Below are 26963 nucleotides of genomic sequence, written 5' to 3'. Positions count from 1 at the left end.
TGACTGGTATCAGGTCTGAGATCAGGGAAATGGAAGTAACTGTTTTATAGAGAATCACATATTATAACAGTTCTAATTGAAATTAAGCCTCTCTTTCTGGAGAATCGTAAATATTTCAGTATTACTAAGCTGACTACATATTTTCAAGTTTATATTTTCTGCCAAGGGATTTTATCTTTTGCCAACATGTCATCTGGAAAAAAGCAATCACTTGTCCCATATCAGCCTCCATGGGAAATTGCACAATCCCCAAAATCTGGGGCCAAGGAGTCTTCCTCTTTGACTTACCGGTAGGTCAGAGGTGACCAACATCAACACTCCTATGAAGAAATGTGCTTCTACACAACATGGAATTCAGATAGGATCTCAGACCATATTTTGGGGCTTTCCTTTTGATGTGAAACTAGTAACAAAAGCAGCAGCACTTTTTTTTCTTTTTTCCCTCTTTATTTTCAAATTGATTGTTAATGAGAACGCATGTGGAGCAGATAAGAATAATATTCATAGTATTCTGGCCATCAGGGTCCTTCTTTTCTTTTTTGCCTTCAGAATCCTTTCCAAAAGGAAACATGCTCCCTGGCATTCTATATTATTCCCAATTTCCAGGTGGAAAAATGAGACAGATGGAGTGACATAAAAACACTGGGGATTGTAGTTTTAAAAACAAGACAAAAATTCAGATCTTCTTGCTTTTATTCTTCTCTGTATTACCACAGTAAAATATTTATCAAAGTCCAAGAGATTACTGATATGTGATAATTACCAATGTCTTTACATTAATGGAGCTATGAAATAATAAGCTCATCAGTGAGGTAACTGGGAAAAACTTCAAATGGATAAGGGTGAATCACTATTTGCTTTATACAGTACTGAAACAACCATAACATTCAAACACCAGGAAGTCCTAAGTAATATTAAATAGTAATTCATAACTGTGAAATGCTGTAACATCTTGAAGTACCTTCTGAATGACCAAAACGGATGAAATTTTGTTCAGTGTAACTTCAGTTTTTTACAAAGAACTATGTATTTTTAAAAACTGGTAATCCATGTCAGATATACACAAAACCCTTAACAGACTAGACTGCTCAATGAGTAGAGCTCCGCATTGCTTCGATGTTATGGACTAATGAGCTTATAATTCAATGAAACCCTTTTAACAAGTTCTAGCCTACAGAATGGCACGTTCAAACAGTTTGGCCCTATTCGTTTTATTAACAAAAATCCCCGATTCCTTTATAAGGTGTTTAATTCCTCTTACAATCACCTTTAAAGGGCCTGACTTGGTTTTGGTCTAGGTAAATCAAAGTGTGACCCTCCAGTCCCCAGTCTGTGTGTTCTTCATGAGTCTCAGTTCAGTGTAACTCAACACAGTGACCTTCCCATGAGTTTTCCATTGGACATTTTACAGTAATATTAATACTTTCCACAGAGTATCCTGTCTTTCTCTAGGCTTTTGTCAAATTAATAATGGCATGTGGTATTCCTTAGCATAACCTGCCAAAATGTGATAATCTCCTTGGAAGAAAAGCCATGAGCTGCAATCACACGTCTGAGTTGACAGACATCCAAATGGATCCTATATAAAAAGAAAAGGTTTGTGTCTTCTGGAATATGGATGTCCACGTTTAATAAATTCAAACAGATCCCAACATAAACATCTTCAAACTTGATGGGTTTTACGTGACTCATCATTTCATAGATTCTTGGCACCAAATCGCTGGACATTATATAACCCAACCCACTGCAGTAGGGAGGAAACACCTTGAAGGGATACTCTTGGTACGAAATATGGGCTTTTTGGTAAAATCCTCTATAGGAATAATTATCGATTAGAGGATAACCTGTGAAAAACTTCTCTGAATGGTTTACACTTAAAAGATACTTCACTAAGTTGCCAGTATTGATGAAAACATCAGTGTCTGTCTTCATGATGTACTTGGCATTGGGGCAAAACTCAGTTACCCACCTGAATGCCATAATTGTTTTCAAGGTCAGATTATTATACGTGTCTAAAAAATCTTGTCGTATTATGTCACCATAAAGAATGTGCTCATCCTCTAAGGACAATGCTAACACTTTGTCTTCCTTTTCGGCCGGCTGGCCTAGTAAGAAAAATGTAAGAACCTCATATCCCCACCAAGATTTTTTTTCACCCCAAGTAACTCTAATGGCCTGTCTGGCTTTCACATCTGAAGGGTGTGAGGTCACCAGGATGACAAGAAAAGGGTTTTGATGAGAGCAGTTTGAATGCTCTCGAAGTGTGAAGCGAAAGTCTTGTCTGTAAATTGGCTCATACTCATAGAAGTACATCCAGTTTACACGTTCTATCACATTGTAGTGGGGCAGGCTGAGGTACCACATCACAAGAAAACTCAGGAGGGATAGCAGCAGGAGGCTCCATTTGAGGGATCTCAGTGACATCCTACTCGGAAGAGTGGTCAAGAGAGCCAGGGCCATCCACAGCAGCTCAGAAGCACACGAGCCTGAGGTTCTGGAAGATTTATCAAAGACCTGGTTAGTACTCCACCACCCAAGACACAGTATTAAATGATATCTGATTATCTACTTAAAGAGTTGGAACAACAAAAGCTCCCAAGCAAAACCAAGAATCCTGACCCCAACCTAGTTCATTTCATTTAACTATAAGCAAATGGACACCAAAAACCAAGAGGGCATTTTAGCTTTTTACATCCAGACCAAGATTAAAAACATATCCTTCATTACTTCGGGAAAATTAATACTTCCTGTTTGATTTAAATAACTGTTGAAATATGATTTTGTCCCGGATGTCCAGAGGGACAGAAAAAGATGAGTAATGGGGGGGTTAAAAAATAAATCTGCAATTAAAAAAAAAAGCCGCATTTCTTCTTCACCACTATGGAAAGAGAAGTGAAGGATTTAATGCAAGGAGATATTACCAGCAACATGTCCAAATAAACCAAGGGTCTTTCTCAGCTGTGTGATCAGATGTGGATTCTAGCAAATCTGGAATAAGGAAAACCCAGTGGCTACAATTATTCATGTGAAATGAGATGGGAGCAGAGACTCTTCACCTGAAAGGTAAGTCCTCTAGACACAAACAGGGTAAGCATCTCCAGAGTTTTTAAATGGTCAAGACTGTGAAATAGCTTTTTCCTTGCCCCAAACAGATCCCAGCTCCCCTTTTACCTCACTGGCTGAACTCCATGCTCAGTCTGCACATCAAGTGCTTAAATTAAAGGCCTGTCCATAGAATTGAGTTTTCATGTGTTTCCCATTCTAATCTATTCAGAAATCCTGTGCCAGATCAGAATCATGGGAGGGACCCTCCAGCTGAGATGAGAAGAGCGGTAATGTTACAGCATTCAGACTGGAGTGACAGTGTCACCTCAGTTCTGTGCTAGGTCCCAAGGATGAGGTTGGTTCACAATTCAGGATCCCACAGGGCTTTCTGGGCACCATGATATCAAGACAAACATGTGCTAAGTGTTTCCTAGACATTCCGCACCCACAGACAACACCAGGCACTAAGACCAAAGGAAGGAGATGGGAGAAGGGGACCCCTAGGCAACAGGTAAACATGGAAGGACAGGGTGGCACTGACTGTTTATATCAATGCTAAGGGACTTCAGAGTAAGGGATGGATGAACAACATGAGGGGCAGGCTGAGGAGGTTCCAATGGTGCCCTTTCACCCCCCATCCTTTGGGAAGAGGGGTCCTGGGAACCCAGAATCTGTTATGAAGGGCATATGTTAATGTCATTATATGGGAAGGCTGGCCCCCCAAGGGTTCTACCTTGGGTCAGTCTTAGGTCTTTGGATGCACAGCTCTTCTGCCTCTTAATACTATGAAAATGACAGGACCTCAAGACTCCTTGTCCTATTTGGCCATATCCTACCTGCCCTGATTAGTTCTGGTCACAGTCAGTAATCTCTCCTTTCTCTAGAGCTTTCTATATTTTAAGTCACACAATACAAACTCTCCAGTTCAGTTTCATGTATATGTGTCTTGCCCCTCCATTTGTAGTCTATGACCTTGTTGGCGAAGTGTTTCTCACAATAGTCAAAGTGCAAGACAGACACAGACCTACAGCAGGAGAGCAATGCACACAGACTTGTTATGCTATTTCCATTTGTGTAAAGGATAAAAGGTAGGTCTGTCCATCCCACCCCAGTCTTCCTCTCTCCCCCTTACTAGCCTTGCACAGCCAGCTCCTGGAAAAACCGGAAACAGAAGAGACCTAGAATAAGAATTATAGAAGTAATAAACTTCTTCCTACACTGTCTCCTCATCTGCGACTAGACACTGCATGTACAACCCTAGGGGTCTTGATTTACACCTCAGCCAATGACAACTTTTATGTTTATTACAACACTTGTCAGATGGCAGTTTTACATCTCATTCTAACAAATCAGCACACTGGAATAAATTTCAGACTAACAAAAGGAAAGTATACTGTGTAAGGATCAGCATTTACAATCATATATAGGCAATGAAGGCCCCATTACTCTTCAATAATGAGAAGAACTCAAAGCAGCAAATCTTATTACAAAAGTTATCTCACATGCATTCAGTAGGCCATGTTTCTTTCTTTTCTTTTTTTTTTTGTATTAAAAAAAATTTTTTTTTAACGTTTATTTATTTTTAAGACAGAGAGAGACAGAGCATGAACGGGGGAGGGTCACAGAGAGAGGAAGACACAGAATCTGAAACAGGCTCCAGGCTCTGAGCCATCAGCACAGAGCCTGATGCGGGGCTTGAACTCACGAACCGCGATATCATGACCTGAGCCGAAGTCGGACGCTTAGACTGAGCCACCCAGGCGCCCCTGTATTTTTAAAAAAATATGTTTATTATTCTGAGAGAGAGAGGGAGAGAGACAGAACAAGAAGCAGAGGTGCAGAAAGATGGAGAGAGACAGAATCCTAAGCAGGCTCCACACTGTCAGCACAGAGCCTGACATGGGGCTCAAACTGATGAACTGTGAGCCAAAACCAAGAGTCGGACGCCTAACTGATGGAGCCATGCAGGCGCTCCTATAAGCCATGGTTTTTAAAAAAAATTTTTTTTTAACATTTATTTATTTTTGAGACAGAGAGACAGAGCATGAACGGGGGAGGGTCAGAGAGAGGGAGACACAGAATCTGAAACAGGTTCCAGGCTCTGAGCTGTCAGCACAGAGCCCGACGCGGGGCTCAAACTCACAGACCGCGAGATCATGACCTGAGCTGAAGTCGGCCGCTTAACTGACTGAGCCACCCAGGCGCCCTAAGCCATGGTTTTTAAATGTGACAATGTGACTGTGGCTGTGATGTCTACTGCTATGGGCCCACAAAGAAAATAAAACAGCAGCAAGGAGAAGAGGAATTCTCTAGTCCAAAAAGAGGGAAAAGTCTTTCAAGGACCCACAACACAGGTGGTTCTAAGGGCAGAGAGACCAGAGTCTACAACCCAGCTCTGTCCTTTAACAAACAGGGCAAGCAGGTATGTTCTTCCTTTTGGAGCCTCAGTTTCCACATCTCTACACTAAAGATGTCAAATACAGTGGAGGGTGACAACATGTGCAAAGCATTTCACTGGCCATTAAGTGTTCAATAAATAGAGTCTGGTCCCCAGCTGTGTTCCACCCTTGGCAGCCTTTGTGTCCTGTCTGTGTTCTCTAAATTGATTTTTATTGTCAAACGGGTTATCCTGGAAAAATAATCTCTATGAGTTCTTACTATTTAAAGAAAAATATGTTTTGAAGCCATAAATATATTTCTATTTCTTACCTCCTTCTTGATTTATTTCTTCTGAGTGAAAGATCTTCAATTTCACCAACCGAACAGTCAGTAGTATGTAGTAGTCAAAAATAATGCTTGAAATTTCTGTAAGACATATAAAAAATGTAACCACATTTACTTATGGGTCAGGGAATTAGAAATCAAAGATGGTAAATGAAGCACGCCCACCTCCTCCGATTTCTTTCTGAACTAGGAACATGTATTGAAACAAAAAGTTAAAAAAGTTACCATTAGTCCACAGAACTCAAGAGTTCATGGCTTTATCATGGAAAACAGCACTTGGTATTCAAGGCTTAAAACATAAGCTAAATTCTCAGGTCAGCTCGTGTCTTAGATCACCATACCAGTTTTACTTCCCTGGATAAAGAACTCAGGGGTCACTAAAATAGGGTGAAACATAAAACTTCTAAGAGACACTCTGCTGGTATCCTGTCTTTAATTCTGTGTTCCATGTATGCATTCACAGGAGGCAACCCTTCCCAAATTCATCTTTCTCCTCTGAACCTCCATCTCTAGTGACAAATAACCCAAGGCACATTAATAAACAGTGAGAAGAGAAACAGTGCGACACATCTCACTTCCTGCCATGATTCAGTGGCTCATATCCTGGCTTTTACTAGTCAAGTTTGAAAATGAGAGCAGGATATAAAAGACAGGGAGTCACTGACATATACAATTATATATACAAATTTTATACAATTGTGTATATATATATATATATATATACACACACACACACACAATTATACAATTTTTATATACAATTATATACAATTGTATACAATTTTTTGTATACATACAAATTTTTTCCTTATATACAATTTTTTCCAATGAATTAAAGATCAAATGGAAGAAAAATGAGCCTTTAAAAGCACTAAAAGAAAATATGGATGAACATTTTAGTAATTTTGAAATGGGGAAGACTTTTCAATTACTCAACTATAGGGAAACAATCTAGAACCCATAAAGGAAATTTTGATCAAATAAAGATTTCAAAAATTTCTTGAACAAGGTTAAAAAGCAAAACAAAAACAAAAACAAAATAAAAATAAAAAACAAACAAAAAACTAAAAAAACAAACAACAATAAAAAACACAAACAAGGATGAAAGATTAAAAAACAAACTGGAGAGAAAAAAAAAACAACCTGAGATTTATGACAAAGATTTGTAAACCCAAAGAAAAAAAAGAGTTCATACAAATTAAGTACAAGATGAACACTACAAGAGAATAAATGGCGGAAAGAGAAATTCTCAAGAGAACTACAAATGATCAATAAGAACAGATGTTCAAACTTACAAGGAAGCAGAAATATTGACAAAAATCTCAAATCAGCAAATTAAAGGAAAAAAAAAACCCACATGACAATAGTCAGTATGTGTGGGGGAAAAGGTATTCTCATGCACTCTGGAGGGAAATTTGAAAACACGTATCAAAATTTTAAATGTGTATACTCTTTAACCAAGCAATTACCACCTAGCAATTTATCCTAAAGAAGTAAGCAGGCAACTGTGTGTAATTTATAATATGGAAAAATTTGATTTTAAATGCCTCACAATTGGGAACTGGTTAAACAAAATTATGATCTATCCATACAACAGCATATATTTATTTATTATATGCGATGAAGCTTACCTATATCTTCCCTTGATATATAGCAAATGAAAATCGCAAAACTGCTTATGTGGTATAAGTCCTTAAACCCATATAGTCACATATGCTAAGCAAGATTTTCTAGAAGGATATGTCTCAGTATGTCAATGGCTTCTATTCTGCGGGATTTCTGGAAGACTTCTTCTTTCTTTCGTTTTTCTTTTTGTATCATTTAGATTTTCCATGCCATTTGTGTATTGTCTTTGTACATAGATAAAAACAAAGTCAAAAATTTTTTTTAGTTTTATGCTTGCATACCTCAAAGTTCAACTGAATGGTAGTAACCCTAAACGAGCAGGCAGGATTCTGAGTTTCATCTTACCCCAGGTTCTTCTCCCAAAGTGTAGCCACGTACAATTCATGATATGTCTATTAGGTATTATCCTCTCTAATTTCAGTAAATATTATCTCAACATAGTGAGGAATTATTTTAAAAGGTTAAGTATATAGTAATTCTAAATATAAATCTACCAGGACTTACATTAGCTTACAATAATAGCACTTTACATATAATCATGTTATGTATACACACACATATTTAAACAGTTGATGAAGTGTTTGCAAGTATTATTAGTATTCCCCCAGTAACTCTATACAGTGGGCCAGCTGGTTTTACTGTACCTATTTTATAGATGAATTTTAGAGATTTCAAGTGAACTGAAAGTGAAATAAAGACACTTTCAAACAGACTAGGACTTACAAAGTCCACAAACTCTAGCTGGGAGAAGTATCAACAGAATATGTTTTAGTATGGAGAAAAGTGAACTCAGGAGGAAGGAATGGCATGAAAGGAACAGATGTAAGCCAGGTGGCCATTAAAAGACCGTGAAAACTAGTAAGTACAGGTACTGTAAAACAAAATGAGAGAAGAACAAGAATACAATTTTTTTTAATGTGGTCAGAAAAAGTGAAACTGAAATACTATACAAAAATGACATGGTTGCTGTAAAAAGACTTAAAATATGTGAAAAATTAAAATATGTTAATATTCTTACCTAATTCAAGAGGAACAAGGAGTGATAAACTTTAACATTTTACAAAAAAAATCATTTAAGAATGTACATTATTAACCTTGAGAGTGACTATTGAAAGAACAGATATGGAATACGTATCTTCCACACTGAGAAATAAAAGAAACAAAGCAAGCTACCAATAGAGAAGAAGAAAAAAGCAGAGAAAATGCAAGGCAAATAGAAAACACAAAAGATATCAGAAGTAAATATAAATGTACTGTCAGAGTAAATATAAACCTACCTCCTGAAAGAGATTCTCAACGTGGCTTAAAATTCTGCCATTATACTGCTTATAAGATGCATGCCTAAAACAAAACAACATAAAAGTTTTAAAATTAGTAAATAAAAACCGTATCATGACAATGTCAATCAGAAGGCTGCTGTAGTTAATTATTAATGTCACATATTATATTTATTCATTTTTAAATGTTCATTTTGGAGAGGGGGGAGGGGCAAAGCAAGGGGGGCAGAAGACCTGAAGCAGGCTCTGCACTGACAGCAGAGAGCCTGATGTGGGGCTCGAACTTATGAATCATGAGATCATAACCTGAGCCGAAGTCGGACGATTAACCAATTGAGCTTCCAGGCCCCCTCATGTCACATATTTTAAATGAACAGCATTTAAAAGGGATAAGATTTTGTTACTGATAAAAGGAGCCATGCAACAAGATAATTTAACAGTTATGAAACTATATCAACATAAAACATAGCCTCAAAAATATATAAAGCAAACTCGGAAAAGCCTAAGTACAAATGGAAAAAATCTATAATCCTAATGGGAGATTTAAAAAAAAATTTTTTTTTAATGTTTGTTTTTGAGAGACAGAGACAGACCATGAGTGGGGGAGGGGCAGAGAGAGAGGGAGACAAAATCTGAAGCAGGCTTCAGGCTCTGAGCTGTCAGCACAGAGCCTGACATGGGCTCAAACCTACAAACCGTGAGATCATGACCTGGGCCAAAGTTGGACGCTTAACCGGCTGAGCCACCCAGGCACCCATATATAATCCTAATGGGAGATTTTGAACAAATCTGTCTAAATCAAGCAGGCAAAAAATAAGGATATAAGTGTTTCAAATAATATTAATAATCTTGATCTAAGAGAATGGAATATTTGTTTCAAGAACACATGAAATATTCATTAAAAAACTGTTCATGTTAGGTTATATAAGTCATCTCAAGAACTTTCAAAACTCAATTCAACAGGGGCGCCTGGCTGCCTCAGTTGTTGAGCATGAGACTCTTGATCTCAGGGTCATGAGTTCAGGCCCCACACTGGGTGTAGAGATTACTTACAGAGAAAAAAAAAAACAACACAAAACAAACCTCAATAGAGGTTTTTTTTTTTTTTAGAGGTTTAAAAAAAAAAAAAAAAAAAAAAGGGGCGCCTGGGTGGCTCAGAAGCCACCAGGTCTTCTTTTTTTTTTTTTTAAATAACCACCTCAAAACAAACCTTAACAGAGGCCACATTATCTAACCACAATATAATTATGACAAAAACACAACTTGAAAAACACATAAACAAAAAAAACCTGTTTGGAAACTCAACACCCTTACACATAGTTTCTGTTTAATCCATAAATTTAAAGAGAATATCATATTGGAAATTGTAAAGGCACTATTACATCAACCACTTAACTGAAATCTATTGGTTTGCAGGGGTACGGGGGAAGAAGCCAAGCATTTTTTTTCTGCTTTAAACAATGATCTATAGTTCAGGGGGACAAATGTTACGACTGAAGAGGAAAAAGTCCTCTTTATAGAAAAATGCCAGTTATAACTGCAGGTAGAATGACAGAAGAAAGCTATCATTTTGCAACCTCTCATGAAACTATTGATTCGGGCAATGATGATCAATCAGCGTTTTAATCATCAAAGGAAAGATTAATAAGGTACCCAAGTAACCCTCCAAAGACTGCCTTTTACTTACAAGGACTAAAACAATGTAAAATTTACATTGGAGGAATCAGAGTGCTAATCATCAATCTTAGCAGAATGATGGCACAATTTCATGCTATTTATCTCCTAGTGAGCTACGCTGTAAAGTCACAACATTGTCTCTGATGAATCCTAACCAAAAATGTTTAACTGGAATCTAATCAAAATTTACATGAATACAGGATAGAAGAACAAGCTAAGGAACACCACAGGAAACACTCAAAGAAATCAAGGAACTGGGACTGTCAACCAGCATGGTGTCTTCAGCCGGTCAGAACCATGAAAAAGGGGATGGCTGTAGGTTAAAAGAGGTTTAAGGACACACCAATTGCAAATGTATGGTCCTGGACCGGATCCTGGAGAAATCTGAATACAACATAGATATCAGGTGATGCCAGGAGGATTACTAATCTATTTAGGTGTGATAATGTTAGCTGGCTACAAAAGAAAATGTTCCTGGATAAACAAATGTGGTATTTCTACATAATGATGCTACTCAGCTACAAAAAGAAACAAAGCACTGATACAGGCTGTAACAAATACCAGTTTTAAGAATTCAGGATGTGGATGAACCTGAAAAACATGAGTCTTAAGTAAAAGAAGATCAACACAAAAGACCATATATATATATATGACTCCATTAATATGAAACATGAAAGGCACATCTATAGACAGGTTAGTGGTTGCCCAGCGGTGGCACCAGCAACTGGTTGCAAATGGAGATAAAGAATCTTTTTGGGGTAAAGGAAATACTTTAAAATTTGATTGGGTCATGGTTGCAGAACTGTGAATTTAGTAAAAATCACTGAATTGTACAGTTAAATAATTTATGGGTATGTAAGTCATATCCCAATAAAGCTGTTAAAAATAATGTAAAATTAAAAAACCTTTTCCTATTTTTAAGAGTATATATTTAGGAGTAGAAAGCCAAGATAGCTGTATTCACTTTAAAATATTTCAATAATGGGGTTCCTGGGTGGCTGAGTCGGTTGAGCATCCAAGTCTTGATTTCAGCTTGGGTTGTGATCTCATGGTTTGTGGGTTTGAGCCCTTCATTGGGCTCTGCACTGATGGCACAGAGCCTGCCTCTCTGATTCTCTCTCTTCGTCTGCCTCTTTCTTTTTCTCTTAAAATAAATAAACTTGAAAAAGAATTAAAAATAATATTAAAAAAATAAAGAAATAAAATATTTTAGTAATAAAAACTAAAGAGAGGAAAACATATTCTCTCTCTCATTCATGTATGGTGGAGTAGAAAACCATAACATCTCAATGGAGTGCAATTTGGACATACGTATACAAATGACAAATACATTTACTCTTTTCTCAGTAAATCTGTTCCTGGAATTTATTTTAGACACAGCTGTCTATGTCTAAAATGTTAAGACATTTTATTGTTATTAGGTACAACATTATAATAGCAAATATTTGGAAACAACCCAAGGGATCATTAATGAGGGATTACTTACATAAACAATGAAACATCCACACAATGGAATACTATACAGATGTTACTGACATTAAAGATTTGTACAATATATTAAGTGGAGAAGATATAGAACAATGTCTACAGTGTGCCAACTTTTGTGTCAAAAGGAAGAGGAAATAAAAAATATGTATTTGTATGTGTATGAGAAAAACAATGAAAAGACACAGTGGGCAGGGAGAAATGGGGTGGATGAGAGAAGGAGTGAGAGCATCCCTTTTTTATATTACTTTGGTGTATTACTTAAAAAATATTACTCAGTAATATTACTTTGTAAGTTACATAGTTTTTGTATTATTTTGATTTTTAAAACACATGAATACATTAAAATTCAAAACAATGAAAATAAAAAAAATTTCCTCCCCATTTTGAAGTGCCACAGATAAGGGGCACCTGGGTGGCTCAGTTGGTTGAGCGTCCGACTTCAGCTCAGGTCATGATTCCACATCTGTGGGTTCGGGCCTCACGTCAGGCTCTGTGTTGACAGCTCAGAGCCTGGAGCCTGCTTTGGATTCTGTGTCTCCCTCTCTCTCTGCCCCTCCCCTGCTCACAATCTGTCTCTCTCTGTCTCTCAAAAAGTAGAATAAAACATTAAGAAAAAATTTTAGGGGCGCCTGGGTGGCTCAGTCAGTTGAGCATCTGACTTCGGCACAGGTCATGATCTCACGGTTCAGGAGCTCAAACCCTGTGTCGGGTTCTGTGCTGACAGCTCGGGGCCTAGAGCCTGCTTTGGATTCTGCTCCTACCCTGCTCACACTCTGTCTCTCTCTCAAAAATAAATAAAGATTAAAAAAAAATTAAAAAAAAATTTTTTAAACACAGTGCTACGTATAAAAACACACTGGATGTAACTAAAGTAGCCCTTACAGAAAACTAACAACCTTTTAAAATAATATACATTTTTAAAAGTAGAATTACTTTATACACATTGTTTTGTATCCACTTGATTTTTTAACTGATATATAACTCACATACAGTAAAATTCACCCTTTTTATTTTACTCTTCTGTACCTGTAACCACCAGCATGATCAAGATATGAAACAATTCCATCATAACAAAAATTCTACTAGTGTCCCTTAATCAAGCTTTCCCTGAACTCCCAGGCAACCACTGATCTGTTTTTCATCCCAATACCTTTGCCTTACCAGAATATGTCACATAACTAGAATTGATACAGTATGAAGACTTTCAAGCATAGTAGGTAATATATTTTTTTAAAAAGATTGAAAATAAATAAGCTGAGTACTTAGCTCAAGAAGTTAAAAAAAATAATTCCAATGTTATTACATAAACAAGAAAACAGAAGGGATAATAAAGATAAAGCAGAAAACAATGAAAAACAAAAACCCAAAAAAGACAATTATTAAAAAAACAAACATTAGGAACAGAAGGGAAGAGTCTAACCTGTTAGAGAAACTGTAGCAAACTTAAGGATAAACTTTAGAAATATTTCTACCAAAGTCAGGAAAACAGTGTTTTTTTAGTGCGTGTCAGTGTCCACTAAAACAAGAGGAAGTAAGATGTAAAAACTGTTAAAGAAGAGAAAAAGAAACCTGCCATTATTTTCATTATTATGTAATCATCTACAAAGAAAACTCAAGAGGAAAAAGACAACTTGTAAGAACTGACAGGTGTACCAAGATGTTGGATATGAGCTCACATATATACCAAAAACACTGAAAAACAACAAAAATCTAGGGGCGCTTGGGTGGCTCAGTTGGTTAAGCACCCGACTCTTGATTTCAGCTCAGGTCATGATCCTGGGTTTGTGGGATCCAGCCCGTATCCCGCTTAGTGTGGAGCCTGCTTGAGATTCTCATTCTCTCTCTCTCTCTCTCTCTCTCTCTCTCTCTCTCTCCCCCCCCCCCCACCCCTCTTCCCTGCTGGTGCTATCTCTATAAGATAAAAAAAAGTTTAAAAAAGATTTCTATCATTTAAAAAAAAGTCTAAGGAAAACCACAACAGCAACAAAAACTACAGTGTCAAACAAAGCTAACAAAAAATGTGCAGGACCCTAATGTAGAAAAGTAAAATACTTTTCTGAAGAATACAAAAAAAACCCAAAAAGATGTGAGTAAACGAGAGAGATAATGTGTTCAAGGATAAGAAGATTCAAAAGACTCAAAAGAGTCCACGTCTCCAAATTAATCAATAAATACATAACATTATGATGAAAATTTCTTTTTTTTTTTTTTTTTTTTATGATGAAAATTTCTTGATTTGGAACAACCAATACAATTTTGAAAACAAAGAATGAAGGTGGGATGGTGGTGGGCTGGCTGTTATTAAATCCTATCGCAGAGCTATAGTTATGAAAACAGAATGGCAGACCAACAGATGAAATAGCTGAGCAGCACTAAGACCAAAGCTGATGTATCCATACGCAGGGACTTAGCAGACGTACCCATACACAGGGACTTGAAAAATGGCAGAGGCTGCCTCACAAACCAGTGGGGGAAAGATTCAACAAATGGTTTCAGAATAAATGTGGAAAAAAAAAAACTATATTCATATTTATTTTCAAAATAAAGTTCCAGGTGGGTAAAAGAATTTTAAAAAGCAAAACTAAAATGATTACAGAAAAATACAGAATATATTTGTGAACCTCTGTGTGGCAGAGGCCTTTGTGAACAAATTACAAAAAGCATATCCCATAAAAGACAGGAGAAATACACTGGGTAACCTTAGAATATAAAGTTTATAGGACAAGACAAGTTAAAATGTGAGCCACAGACTCAGAGAAGATATTTACAACAAATAAAACAAAGGGCTGGTATCCAGAATCCTTGCACTATATTTGTTAGATAGTATATAGTTGTAATAATCTGTTATTAATTTTCATTTGTATAAAGTTTATATAAAGCTTACAAATCAAAAGGAAAATGGGTAACGTGTGAATAAGTTCACAGAAGAGGAATTCAGAACTTCCAATTACATGCCGATAAACATGAAAAGAGGGTCAGTCTCACTAGTGACCAGGGAAAGGCAAATTAAAGTCAGATACCAAGTTTTTAACCCATCTGAAAACATAAAAAAGTTTACTATTAATCACGTATTGGAGTGAATGATATTTGTCATACACTGAGGGTTGAAGTACAAGCCCACTGTGGCAGATAAGCAACATGGTTGCATCTAGAGAACTGAAAACCAGACTTTCCTTTCCTGGGACTACATCCTTGAAAAACTCTCATATGTGTACATGCATGGAGACCTGTACAAGCATGCTTACTATGGGGTTATGAAAACAGATAATCTGAAGCAACTTAAATCTCTATCCATAAGATAATAAGTAAATAAAACCTGCTACTGTCTTCCAATGGAATCCTAGAAGACAGTTAAAAAGAAGTGAATCGGATTTATACACAGAATATCAATTTCGAGAGTATTAAAAAATAAAATGCTGAGTAAAATATACAAGTTGAAAAATTAAATGCATATATAATACAATTTATATAGTTTTAAACCGCACAAAAGCAAGAGAGCTTTAAAAAGCAGCTATGCGCACAAAACTATTTTTTTAAGTTTATTTATTTTAAGAGTGAGAAAACGAGCAGGGGCGGGGCAAAGAGAAAGGAAAAGAGAGAATCCCAAGCAGGCTCTGCACTGTTAGCATGGGGCCCGATGCAGGGGCTCGATCCCACAAACCGTGAGCCCAGGTGCCCCTAAAACTATTTTTTAAAGAAACTGCAGGAAAAGCTTCCACACTCACCAGTGTGGGTGTCACTGTGGAAGAATAAAAGGGTTGTGTGGTGAAAAGGGGAAAGAGAAGACTCGCCACAAATACTATAAAGTATTAATTAGCATTTGTTAATTCAGGATGATTGAAATACAAGTATTCTCTTCTATTTCTAGTTTTCTTTGTATTTTAAACCTATCAAAACAGGAAAAAAAGCATAACAAAAATGCCTGGACTTAAATGGCTTACCCTAAATCTTGGCTGTAATACTTAATGGTTGTGTGTGACTTTGAGGAAGTTACTTAACTTTTCAAAAAAGTCTTTTTTTTTTTTCAGCTAAAACCAAGCACCACAATACCGATGCAGTTACTGTGAGGTTTACGTGGACAATATGGACTATTCAGTCAGCAAAGTCAGTGGTTTCTGAAGTTAAAGTAACACTCGGGTATGTGGATTAATGTGGACACACTATGATGTCACAGAAATCAAGCTGGCCTGGTCTGAGACTTAGGACTGGCTCATACCCAGACAGCGGGAGCACAGGGCAGACGCTCTCCTAGCACAAGAATGAGTTTTGTGAGCTCTGACACTGTTCTAAATCCCATGTCCCAGGAGAGGGGCAGAAAGAACCTAAACACCGATGAGCAGAAAAATATAAAAAGGCCCAACAAGGAAATACACTATTATTTTATTATTGACTTCTTAAATAATATCATATATCACTGTAAAGAACTTACATTTATAATTTTAAAACAATTTCCATTTGATAAAAGGTAAACTTATTATCATATTAAGTAAACATGCATTCACCAACTAGATTTTAAATAATTTACCCCAAGCAAACCATCTTCTCTATCCCACAAGCCCAGCACGATGCTGCTGCACCAGTGACCACAAATAATTACGGGTCGATTTGGTGGTTGATACATAAAAGCTGAAGAAACATTGCAAGTAATAGAAAAGCCCAGAAAACTTCCAGAAATAAATAAGAGGTTGGTTGCATCCAATGTTTTAGAAGAGAGCAGAAGAACTGAGATGCAGATTTCTTCTCCTCAGTTATTAATACCAGAACTTTCTGGCACCAAAGATGGATGCATCTATGTCTTATCCCCAAGTGTTACAGAGCCCTCAAAAGAGCTCTGTGGAAATCCACCCCTCCCCGCCCTGCCAAAATAATTCAAATGAATGTAAACTGGTATTTTTTAATGAAGGGGTTCTCAGCTTTTAATATGCTAATATACATTCTCTGAGAAGAGGATATATCATGCAATGTTTCTCAAATCTATCTGAAGAACCTATTTTAATTTTGTCTCTGGCAGGATTGAACTCTACCTTTTGGAAAAATCTTGTCCTAGCCCATCTTTGTATTCACTGAATTAATAAACTAATTTTGGTGAATTGAGCAGTAGTTTGGAGTTAAAAAAATTCTACAAAATGGTTCAGTGTTTTTGGAAAACTTTTTAGTGTTATTCACTAAAGCTGAATATACATGTATCCTATGATGTAGCAACTCCAGTCCTAGGAAGAACACTCAACAACAAGTACACTGGGACACCAAAATATGTTCCAGAAGATTCATAACAGCACACCATCCATGATAACTTCAACCTGGAAACAACCATGGTGGAAGAAACAAATTTATGTAACAGCACCTTCCACAAAACAGAAATGAACAAACTATAACCTCATGTGACATTTTAGAGTCTCTCAAATATAATGTAGAGTTAAAGAAGCCAGACACATAAAGAATAGATACTATGATTCCATTTACACAAAACCGAAATGCAGGCAAGAGCAATCTAAGGTGTCAGAATTAGGGCACTGATAACCTCTGGAGACAGGAAGGAAGTATAATTGGTAGGGCCCTGGGGGGACTTTCTGGGGTTCCGGCCATGTTCTATTTCTTGACCTAGATGGTGCTTACAGGTGTGTTCACTGTGATAATTCATCTCCTAATTAGTATACTTTCTTCTTGCATGTTATACTTAAAAAAAAAAAGTTAAAACAGCTTGGCAATCCAATCATTTTGTCAGTCGGTGACTGTGTGCAATCATGTCTACAAGACATGCTGGCCCTAGGTGCCCAGCCGTGGCGAGAGCACCAGGAACTGTTCTCAGGCACTAACTCACGGGACCTTCAAGACAGTCCACAAATAAAGGTGCTCTGAAACCTTTATTGTTTGCATTGGATAGGTGAGGAAACTGAGGCTCAGGGAGAGTCAATAACTTGCCCAAGGTCACAGGCTCGTAGGTGGTAGGGACAAAATCAAGCAGGACTCCAAATCTCACATTCTTTTATTTTTAATTTTTAGTGTAGATTTATTTTTGAGAGAGAGAGAGAGAGAGAGAGCAAGCAAGGGAGGGGCAAAGAGACAGGGAGACACAGAATCCGAAGCAGGCTCCAGGCTCTGAGCTGTCAGCACAAAGCCCAACGTGGGGCTCGAACTGATGAACCGTGAGGCCATAACCTGAGCCAAAGTCGGATGCTCAACCGACTGAGCCACCCAGGCGCCCCCAGATATCACGTTCTTGGCACCACCCTTCCTATGCCAGGGAGTCTGCCACATCTCTATTGACCGGAATCACTCTGAATGGTTTTAATTTCTCACTACCACCAAACCTTGATTAAACACAGTAAAGCAGCATCACAACCTTACCATCTTACACAGAAAGACTCAGGATGCTCACCCTCAAAACCTGAAATATGAGTTATTAACAACAGTAACAAATGGCAACTAATAATTCATGCAGATACGGACCTTCTTATTTGGCATCACAAATATGCTGGGCACTAGAAAATAAACTGGGGGGGCTGACAGGGTGGGTGGAGGGATCAGTCCAAATGCAAGGACTCCAGAGAAACAGAACAAAGAATTACTGCAATGGTACCATTATTTAAGCCAAAATAACCTGAAATTCTTTCCTGGGGTATAAAAATGTTGGTTATATTCTACAAAGGGAAAGCAAATTCAATTTTTTAAAAAAACATATAAAACTTTTCTAATCGCAAGTATATGTTCATTAGAGAGCTGTCCATACAAAAACAAAGCACAAAGACAGTGAGAGCTTAAGGACAACAAGGTTCATATTTTTTGAAGAAGATCTATCTATCCAGTCTGTCTCTCAGGAATACATCTCGTCTGTGGCCACGCCTCCTCCTATCCCTATTTCAGTCACAGTGGCTTCAGTTCTGAGCCCTGACACTTTCAAATTTTCCCTCCCTCAGAGAGTCTTCACTTGCTGTTTCTCTAACGCAAAAGCTGGTTCTTGAAAAGTCTGGCTCCTTCTCCTGCTTTGGATCCCAGCAAAATGTCACTTAGGAGAGTCCCTCCCTGACCCCTTATCTCAAGTGGTTCCCCTGCCCCTACTTTCTATCACAACCCTCTTTATTCTCCTGTAGGCAATCAAACCACCTGAGATTTTCTGTCTATTATTTGTTTATTGTCTTCCCTTCAAGAATCTGAGGTTTGTGAGGGGAAAGGCCTTGTACATCTTGTTCACTGCCACATCCCTAGAGCCTAGCACACAGTAGGTACTAGGTGGGTATCTGAATGCTGTGCAAATGGTCTGGTAATGTGCTTTTACCCCTTTCATTTATTAACAAAATATCCCCAAGAATAAATTGAATCCAAAGGTAAACTCCTGAATCTGTTAGAGTATGCTTACTTTTCTTCGGCTTTCTTCTGAAACAAAGCCTTCTTCTAATAGGCTGCACTGATTCTGATCATGTTCATTTAAAAAAGTACAGACATGGGGCGCCTGGGTGGCTTGGTTGGTTAAGCGCCCACGGTTGGTGGGTTCGAGCCTCGTGTCGGACTCTGCTGACAGCTCAGAGCCTGGAGCCTGCTTCAGATTCTGTGTCTCCCTCTCTCTCTGCCCCACGCCTACTCATGCTCTGTCTCTGTCTCTCAAAAATGAACAAATGTTAAAATAAAAATTTTTTTTAAAGGTACAGACATGAGGGGCATTGGTTAAGTGGTTAAGCATCTGACTCTTGTTTTCGGCTCAGGTCATGATCTCACTCATGGTTCATGAGTTCAAGCCCTGTATCAGGCTCTGTGCTGATAGATGCAGAGCCTGCTTGGGATTCTGTCTCCTTCTCTCTCTGCCCTCCCCCACTTGCTCTCTATCTCTCACTCTCAAAATGAATAAACATTAAAAACAAAAAACAAAAAACAGGTCCAGACATGCAAAAACAAACAAAATCACCAAAAAACCACATTTCAATAAAATTCTAAGCCCATGCATACTAGATTTAGGGTCATCCAAGGAGAAAATATGTGCTATCATTAAAGATAATGACAATTACTGCCAATTGGGCAACATTATGACTCTTTTTCCACATACAAAACAGTACTACAAAAGGTGGAAGTCCTGGTAGCCTAAACAAGATCCTGTGCACATTGAGTTTAATGCAATTCATAATTACACACATCACTCATGTCCTATTTCTTATAAAGAGAGAGAACCACGGGGCGCCTGGGTGGCTCAGTCAGTTAAGCATTCAGCTCTTGACTTCAGCTCAGGTCACATTTTTTTTTTTTTTTTTTAATGTTTATTTATTTTGGAGAGAGACAGAGTACAAGTGGGGGAGGGATAGAGAGAAAGGAAGACAGAATCTGAAGCAGGCTCTAGGCTCTGAGCTGTCAACACAGAGCCCAATGCAGGGCTCGAACTCACAGACTGTGAGATCATAACCTGAGCCCAAGTCCAATGCCCAGCCGACTGAGCCACTCAGGCTCCCCATCAGGTCATGATTTTAATAGTTCATGAGTTCAAGTTCAGCACGGAGCCTGCTTGGAAGTCTCTCTCTCTCTCCCTGTCTCTGTCCCTCCCCTGCTCATGTGCTCTGTTTCTCTCTCTCTCAAAATAAATAAACTTAAACAAAAAATTTTTAAATTAAAAATAAAGAGGGAGACACACATATCAATACACATCGTGAGGAAAACTTCCCTTCTGGTACCCAGTCAAACTGAACATACTAATTCATAAACAAAGCAATATAAAACTCTACCATTCTGACCTCCTCTGATTATCATTAGAAACAAACACAACCAGTGCTGTCTGACCATTACCTCTCTCTTCCCTTTTCTTTCTGAATCCAGTGATTCTTAAACTTTGCTGAATATTATAATCTCTTGGAGAACCTGAAAAGCTCTGGAAGCCAGGGTATATACCCCAAACTAATGACTAAATGAGAGTTACAAAGGGTGGTGAGGTTTAGGTGGCAGTATTGTGAAACCTTTTCCAGGTGATTCCAATGTTGCTGCTCTAGATCTCACTATTCAGACTATAGTACCCGGGCACTGCCTAGGAGCTTGTTAGCCTTGGGCCCCACCCCATCTGATTCCAGCGAATCAGAAACTCCGTTTCTTGAAATAATACATGTTGAACATTTAGGACCGGGCTGGGACACAGTAAGAACTAAGTAGAGAGTACCACTGTTATCATTAAGGTCCACTATGTGCTCCTCTAACTTAATTTGCTTACTTACATTTGTTCCATTTACAAACCATGCAGCTAGCTCCCAGTGTCTCTTATGTAACACCACATGGTCTCTAGCACATGTAAACATGTAAATAAATCCTAGTTTATCCACATTCTCCCTTCAGATCAGTAAGCTTTCTTTTTTTTCTTTTTTAGTAGGCTCCCCACCCAATGTGGGGCTTGAATGCACAACCCTGAGATCAAGAGTCACATGCTCTACCGACTGAGCCAGCCAGGAGCCCCAGTAAGCTTCCTTTTAGAGTCCAAAGATGAGGTTTCCTCTAACATCTTAAAGTTCCCAATGTTTTGCTCCCATGAGCATATAAGCCCACAGGAACTAGCAGTAGCGATCCACACGCCAAATGCAAACTTTTTTAGTTCCTCTTCCACACATGCTCCCCTCTCCCGTGGCCTTCCTCCTGCCCCCTAATCTTCCTATACCTGGGAATGATTGGAACTGTCAGAAGTCCTACAACAGGTACTTCTGGCAGCTGGAGAACTACAAAACTCATTAACGTTTTCAAACTGAGGTGTGAAATATTCAAGTGGCATCGATCTACTTTAAGGATTATGCATATTTGATAAAGCTTACATTTCTCCCTCTCACTCCAAAGCACAGCTGGGCATATAGTAGAGAGTCAAATTTTATTTGCTGATGGGGGTTGATGGGGGGTGGGAGGGAGGGGAGGGTGGGTGATGGGTATTGAAGAGGGCAACTTTTGGGATGAGCACTGGGTGTTGTATGGAAACCAATTTGACAATAAATTTCATATATTAAAAATAAATAAATAAATAAATAAATAAATAAATAAATATTAAAAAAAAAAGAAAAAAACTTGCTTTCTACTTTATCCATTTTCTTCACATTGCCCTCTCTCCATAATTTTAGCAACAGCCCCTGCTTGGTCCTGGTGCTGGACTAACTACTTTCCGTATTTCCACCGTTTATTGATTAAAACTATCTAGGACGTAGGCCCTACTACTGCAGCACTTCTTTTCCAGTTGAGGAGACTGTGATTTGGAGACCTGATGGTTAGTCAGGGTCTCACAGCCAGCAAGCAGGGCTGGGAATGCGGGTGTCCTCATCCCCTAAGTGGGCTCCGAAACCACTACACCACAATGCATCCTTCCTAATTTGTTTTCATCTCGGTGGCCTGGCATCTTCATACTTTCTTCCACGTAGTGCAGCATCTCTGATCTTTGTCAGGGATAAAGAGCTGTCAAAGCTAACCCATGAACTTATAAATTTCCAACTAGTCTTCTCTTCAAGTATACTTTTCAGAAATGGAGGAACTTCTGGCAAGAATGTTAATAAGTTTATACGCCAGATAACCCTGAATAAATTGCTGAGCTTTGGTAAACATTAGCTTTGGTAAACACTGGAACCCAAAAGGGTTCCTCCACTCGAAGATCAAGGGAAGCCTTACATAGCATGCAAGAATGAAGTTTCTCTCAAGTGGGCAGGGCACTGAAAGGTCTTTCTGGAAAAAAAAAAAAGGAAAAGTGAGCCCAATGACAGTGCCTAGTCGGTTTCAAAATTGGCTGATCCATCATGGCTAGTGTGTTTTCCACAGGCAATCATTTGTTCAACATATACTTCTTGGGCTCATGCTGGGCTGTGAGAATACAGTACTGACCCAAAGAGCCAAACACAGCAAAAATGGACATACCTCTGCACCCAGGGGTGGGCAGTCTGAAAGAGCCACGTGACAGAGCTCGTGAAAAGAGGCAACAAGATGACTCGGGTCTGGAGAGAACCTAGGAAAACTGGAGCAGAACAAAGACCACACAAGTGAGGCAGAACAGCAGGAAGGCTGACTTGAAAGCTGGGCTTCCTGTCTCTGTTTTGATATAAACAGCTTTACCCATTGGAGGAAGGGGATAGGGGAAGCTGCTCTAGTTAATATTTCTTCTCATTGTTGCCCCAGATTAAGAATATTACATACCTTTGTCATTCTTGTCTGTCAGGCTAAGTCACTCATTACCTTTCCCTTAGTAATTTGAATGTCCTTCGTTCATTTGTTTCTTCTTTCATTCATTCATTCATTCAGTCAGTCAGTCAGTCGGTATGCCAGATCTGTTTTATTTTTATTTTTTTTTTAATTTTTTTAATGTTTATTTATTTTTGAGACAGAGAGAGAGCATGAACGGGGGAGGGTCAGAGAGAGGGAGACACAGAATCTGAAACAGGCTCCAGCCTCTGAGCTGTCAGCACAGAGCCTGACGCGGGGCTCGAACCCACGGACCGCGAGATCATGACCTGAGCCGAAGTCGGCTGCTTAACCGACTGAGCCACCCAGGCGCCCCAGCCAGATCTGTTTTAAAGGTTGGGGATGCAATGGGGAAGACACCTGTCTTGCCTTCAGGTTGCTGACACAATGCAGAGCATGGAGGAAGGTTTGTGACTCCAAGTTTCAGAATGAACATTATCAGTAAAGCCCACCTTGAGAAGATGGGAGGGCGACCTCCCAGCTGAAATGTCTCCAAATGTGTGGTCAGGGTCCAGGGCAGAGAGCTGAGTTTGCACTCTCAGAATGTGCAGATGCTCGAGAAGAGCACAAATTATAGACCCTACATCAGTTTAGAGAAAGGAACTATTTAACATTAGAGATAAGAATTGAGAGAGAATTCTAATATATAGAAAAATTATAATATAATTTTTCCTCTCAGAAAGTGGCTATCTCCATCCTTGAAAACAAAGTCTGTTACCAAAATAGGAGCCAAATATAGTGCTTCTTTATGCTAACTTTAAAAAGCTGTTCAAAATGCACAGCCTGGGAGTTTAGCAGACATCTATGTTCTAGCCCAAGAGTGGGCAATTTTTTTTTTTTTTTTAATAAAAGGCCAGATAGCAAATATTTTCTTCATGGGCCATATGGTCTATCCCAGACACTTGATTCTGCCTTTCTAGCAAAAATGGTGCCACAGACAATATTAAACAAATAGGTGTGGCTGTGCTTCATTAAAACTTTATTTACCAATCAGGCTGTTGGTCTGGAAGTGTTCTTGGCATGAACTGGCATACCTTAGAACATCAAGAAAATCTCAGTCTCCTAAGATCCTTCGTCTCTATGTTTCCTCATTACCCCAAAGGGTCTCGCAACTTAATAGGGGGTCCTAGTGCTGGTAACATATTCCCCACATGACACGATTCCCAGAGGGGTAGGCAGGGCTGAGAAGTACTACCCTAGGCTATGGATGCTATACAGAGACACCAAAAGGCTTGGTTTCCTGGCTAATTCCAGGTCAGAAACACATAGAATGAAAAATTAATAATGTATTCTAGCTTTCTGAGTTTTATTCCTTAATTTCTCAGAGCTTCAAGGGGTCCAAGTTATCTCCCTAGCCAAATCTTCCATCCTGCAGCCTTTCAGGGCCTCATCCTTAAGATGTTCTGTGGCTTTATCTCCCCCCTCACCTAGAGGAGCCTCCTACCAATCACCAGGTCTCCTGTGCATATCCTCACCTTCCCCTCTCATCTAATTCACAATGTACCAAAAGCTCTAGTGCCAAAAGCAAATCAGTATTTATAATGGCCAACTTTTCACTGAAACAAAACCATTGTTCATAGTCCCATAAGAGATATTTACCAAAGACAGGCTGTTAAATGAACTGCAACTTTTGAATGCATCTGCTGTGCAAGGCCATTTAAAAGCATTCTGTTTGACCTCCCACATTTGACCTCATTTATGAAGCTGTATATAGTGTGGTTACCACACAGTGAGCAGGGATGAGCAATAACTGTTAGAACTGCAAGAGGAAAGCATATTTGGCCTGGACGTTATACAGCTGTGAATGGGATAAAGGCACTTCCTCGAATGGGAGTCTACTCATATCACCCAACAGTGGAAAGAACAGACTTGCGGACTGGGCACAGACAGAAGGCAAATCATTTTAACGGATAAAAAGAAAAAGTATCCACTGGAGTATTTTCTTAGGAATAAAGAGTTGAGTCTGAACTTGAATATGGCCACCAAATTAGGTTTATATAGTTAAATTTTCCTGACATATCAAGTATTTTAATAATAATCCAATTTTTTAGAAATATATGTATCATCCAAAATGGTTTAGTAAAGTTTAACTCTTACAATTCCTCAAATCCTTCAGGGGAAAAAATATACTAGAATATACAAAAGAACTTGTAGCTGTGTAAATGATCCTTGAAATGTTGTAAAGGAGACTATTACAGTCAATTTTAACCAATTAGGATAATTTCTAAATTAAAGTAAGATGAACTTACCCACAGAATTTCAGATGAGACTAAAGCACTAGCTTTTTTAGTTTTTCTGCTGATTTCCATATTCCATGCTTTAATTAAAACATTTGCTGTGAACTACTGAGCAAAAGAACAGAAAAGGAATATATCTAAGTCATAATTCAACAACACTGGGCAATTCGACATCTAAAATCAGTGTTCTATACCTAGCAAACTATTACAGGAGCAAATTATCATACACTGTTTTGGCATTCTCTTCCTTTTTGGAAAAGCTTTGATCCTCTCTTCTTCCTTGCTCTCAAATCACTTCATGCATCCGATCTGGAATAATATTTGGCCACTGTTTTGATAACAGGCTTTACTTTCACGACCGGAATTACTCACTGACCATTCATTTGAATGAACCTTCTAGTCTAGGAGAAAAAAACGTCTTAGACTCTTATCTCTTAATAAACAGCTGCCTTCTCTAGATTGATACAAATTCAGATGCGCTTTGATCAGACATCAACACATTCTGAGAGCACAAAATCGGCTCCCTACATCCTTCTAAGAAGACGCCTGGGGAAAGCTAAAATACAAACTTGTCCCCACTTGATGACTGCCAACTCAAATCAAATCTTGCTTACCTCTGAAAACAGGAAAAAAAAAAAAAAAAAAAAAGATACGGTTTGGTAATTTATTCCTTGGATGTAGCTTTCCCTAACGAGGCAGCCACCTTGTAAACGCTGGTACTATTTGCAAAACAGAGTAAAAGAAAACCATCTCGGCCTTGCAAATCTCCCTCCTAGTCCAGCAATGAGGAGTGGAAGAGAAGGAAATAGGAATGCAACGCGTGCTTGCTGCTGGCATCATTCCTTACTGCTTGGAAAAGTGAGACTCCATTGCATATCTCAGATTTCTTTTAAAATGCCTGTATGCCCGTTAAGATCGCCTCCTATAAATCGCGTGCCCTAGCTCCTCGGGATTTCCTTTTCTCTCTGCCCAATTCGCCCATTCTCCTCCTTAGGTCGAGCTTCCTCGCAAACCCTCCCCATGAAGAAGAACGCTCCCGCATTTCATAATTCGATTCCCAGGCCCTTCCCCAGCGCCTTGGGAATGCGTTCGTCCCGGGCCTGCCGGGAAATCCACCGACACTGAGACACAAGTCGGCGTCTCCGCGTCCTGTCCCTCGCCGCCGCGGCCAATGCTCCCCGGGCTGCTCCCCGACTTGGTCGCCAGAGAGGCCCAGAGCGACGGAGATCCGGGGGCTGCGCCCTAGGGCAGAGCAGGCAGGGCAGAGTGCTCCTTGCGGCCGCGGCCTGGGCCCGCTACACGTCCCACCGCCCCTCAGTGTCGCCCACGGCCCCGCCAGGCCCCTTCTCCCCCAGGCGAACGGGATCCGGCAGCCGCTCTTTGCAGTGGCCGGAGCCCCAGGACGCGGCTGCTCCCGCGCAACCCCGGCCGCGCTCCGCGAGAGGGCCGGAGTGGGCGGCACCGCCCTGCCCGTCTCCTGGCCTCGCGGGGCCCGCAACTGCCGTTCCAGGAGAAGCGAATCCCAGGGCCGAGCCCGCCACCCAGCACTGGGGTCTCCAAGGCTTCCGATCGCCACACGGGACCCGGCCCGGCACTCACCTCCCGAGCGCGGCGCTAACCCTGCTCCGACACGGGCGGGCGGGCGGCCGATGCTGCCGCCCCGCGCGCACACGCAGCCTCCCGCAGCCGCACGCACGGCCGGGCGCGCGCAGACCACGCG

At 39.5% G+C, this 26963-nt stretch overlaps 1 protein-coding gene across 3 annotated transcripts; it reads right to left on the bottom strand.

Annotated features, from left to right (window-relative positions):
- Nucleotides 1–563: 563 nt before the first annotated feature.
- B3GALNT1 (beta-1,3-N-acetylgalactosaminyltransferase 1 (Globoside blood group)) lies at nucleotides 564–26950 on the bottom strand. 3 transcript variants are annotated; one of them, XM_060639122.3, is made up of 4 exons: nucleotides 26843–26950; nucleotides 8673–8736; nucleotides 5755–5850; nucleotides 564–2494 (listed from the first exon to the last, which is right to left on the bottom strand). In XM_060639122.3, the coding sequence occupies exon 4, from the start codon at nucleotides 2458–2460 to the stop codon at nucleotides 1465–1467; it is 996 nt and encodes a 331-aa protein (XP_060495105.1). In that variant the 5' UTR covers nucleotides 2461–2494; nucleotides 5755–5850; nucleotides 8673–8736; nucleotides 26843–26950; the 3' UTR covers nucleotides 564–1464. The 3 variants fall into 3 exon arrangements, with proteins under 3 accessions (XP_060495105.1, XP_078288320.1, XP_078288319.1); XM_078432194.2 differs by lacking the exons at nucleotides 8673–8736; nucleotides 26843–26950 and adding exons at nucleotides 2922–2988; nucleotides 7401–7570; XM_078432193.2 differs by lacking the exons at nucleotides 8673–8736; nucleotides 26843–26950 and adding an exon at nucleotides 7401–7570.
- Nucleotides 26951–26963: the final 13 nt, after the last annotated feature.

This window comes from Panthera onca, chromosome C2 (genome assembly GCF_046562875.1).
Source record: "Panthera onca isolate mPanOnc1 chromosome C2, mPanOnc1 haplotype 2, whole genome shotgun sequence".
Classification (NCBI taxonomy): Eukaryota; Metazoa; Chordata; class Mammalia; order Carnivora; family Felidae; genus Panthera; species Panthera onca.
This window is presented reverse-complemented; position numbering and strand designations above follow the sequence as displayed.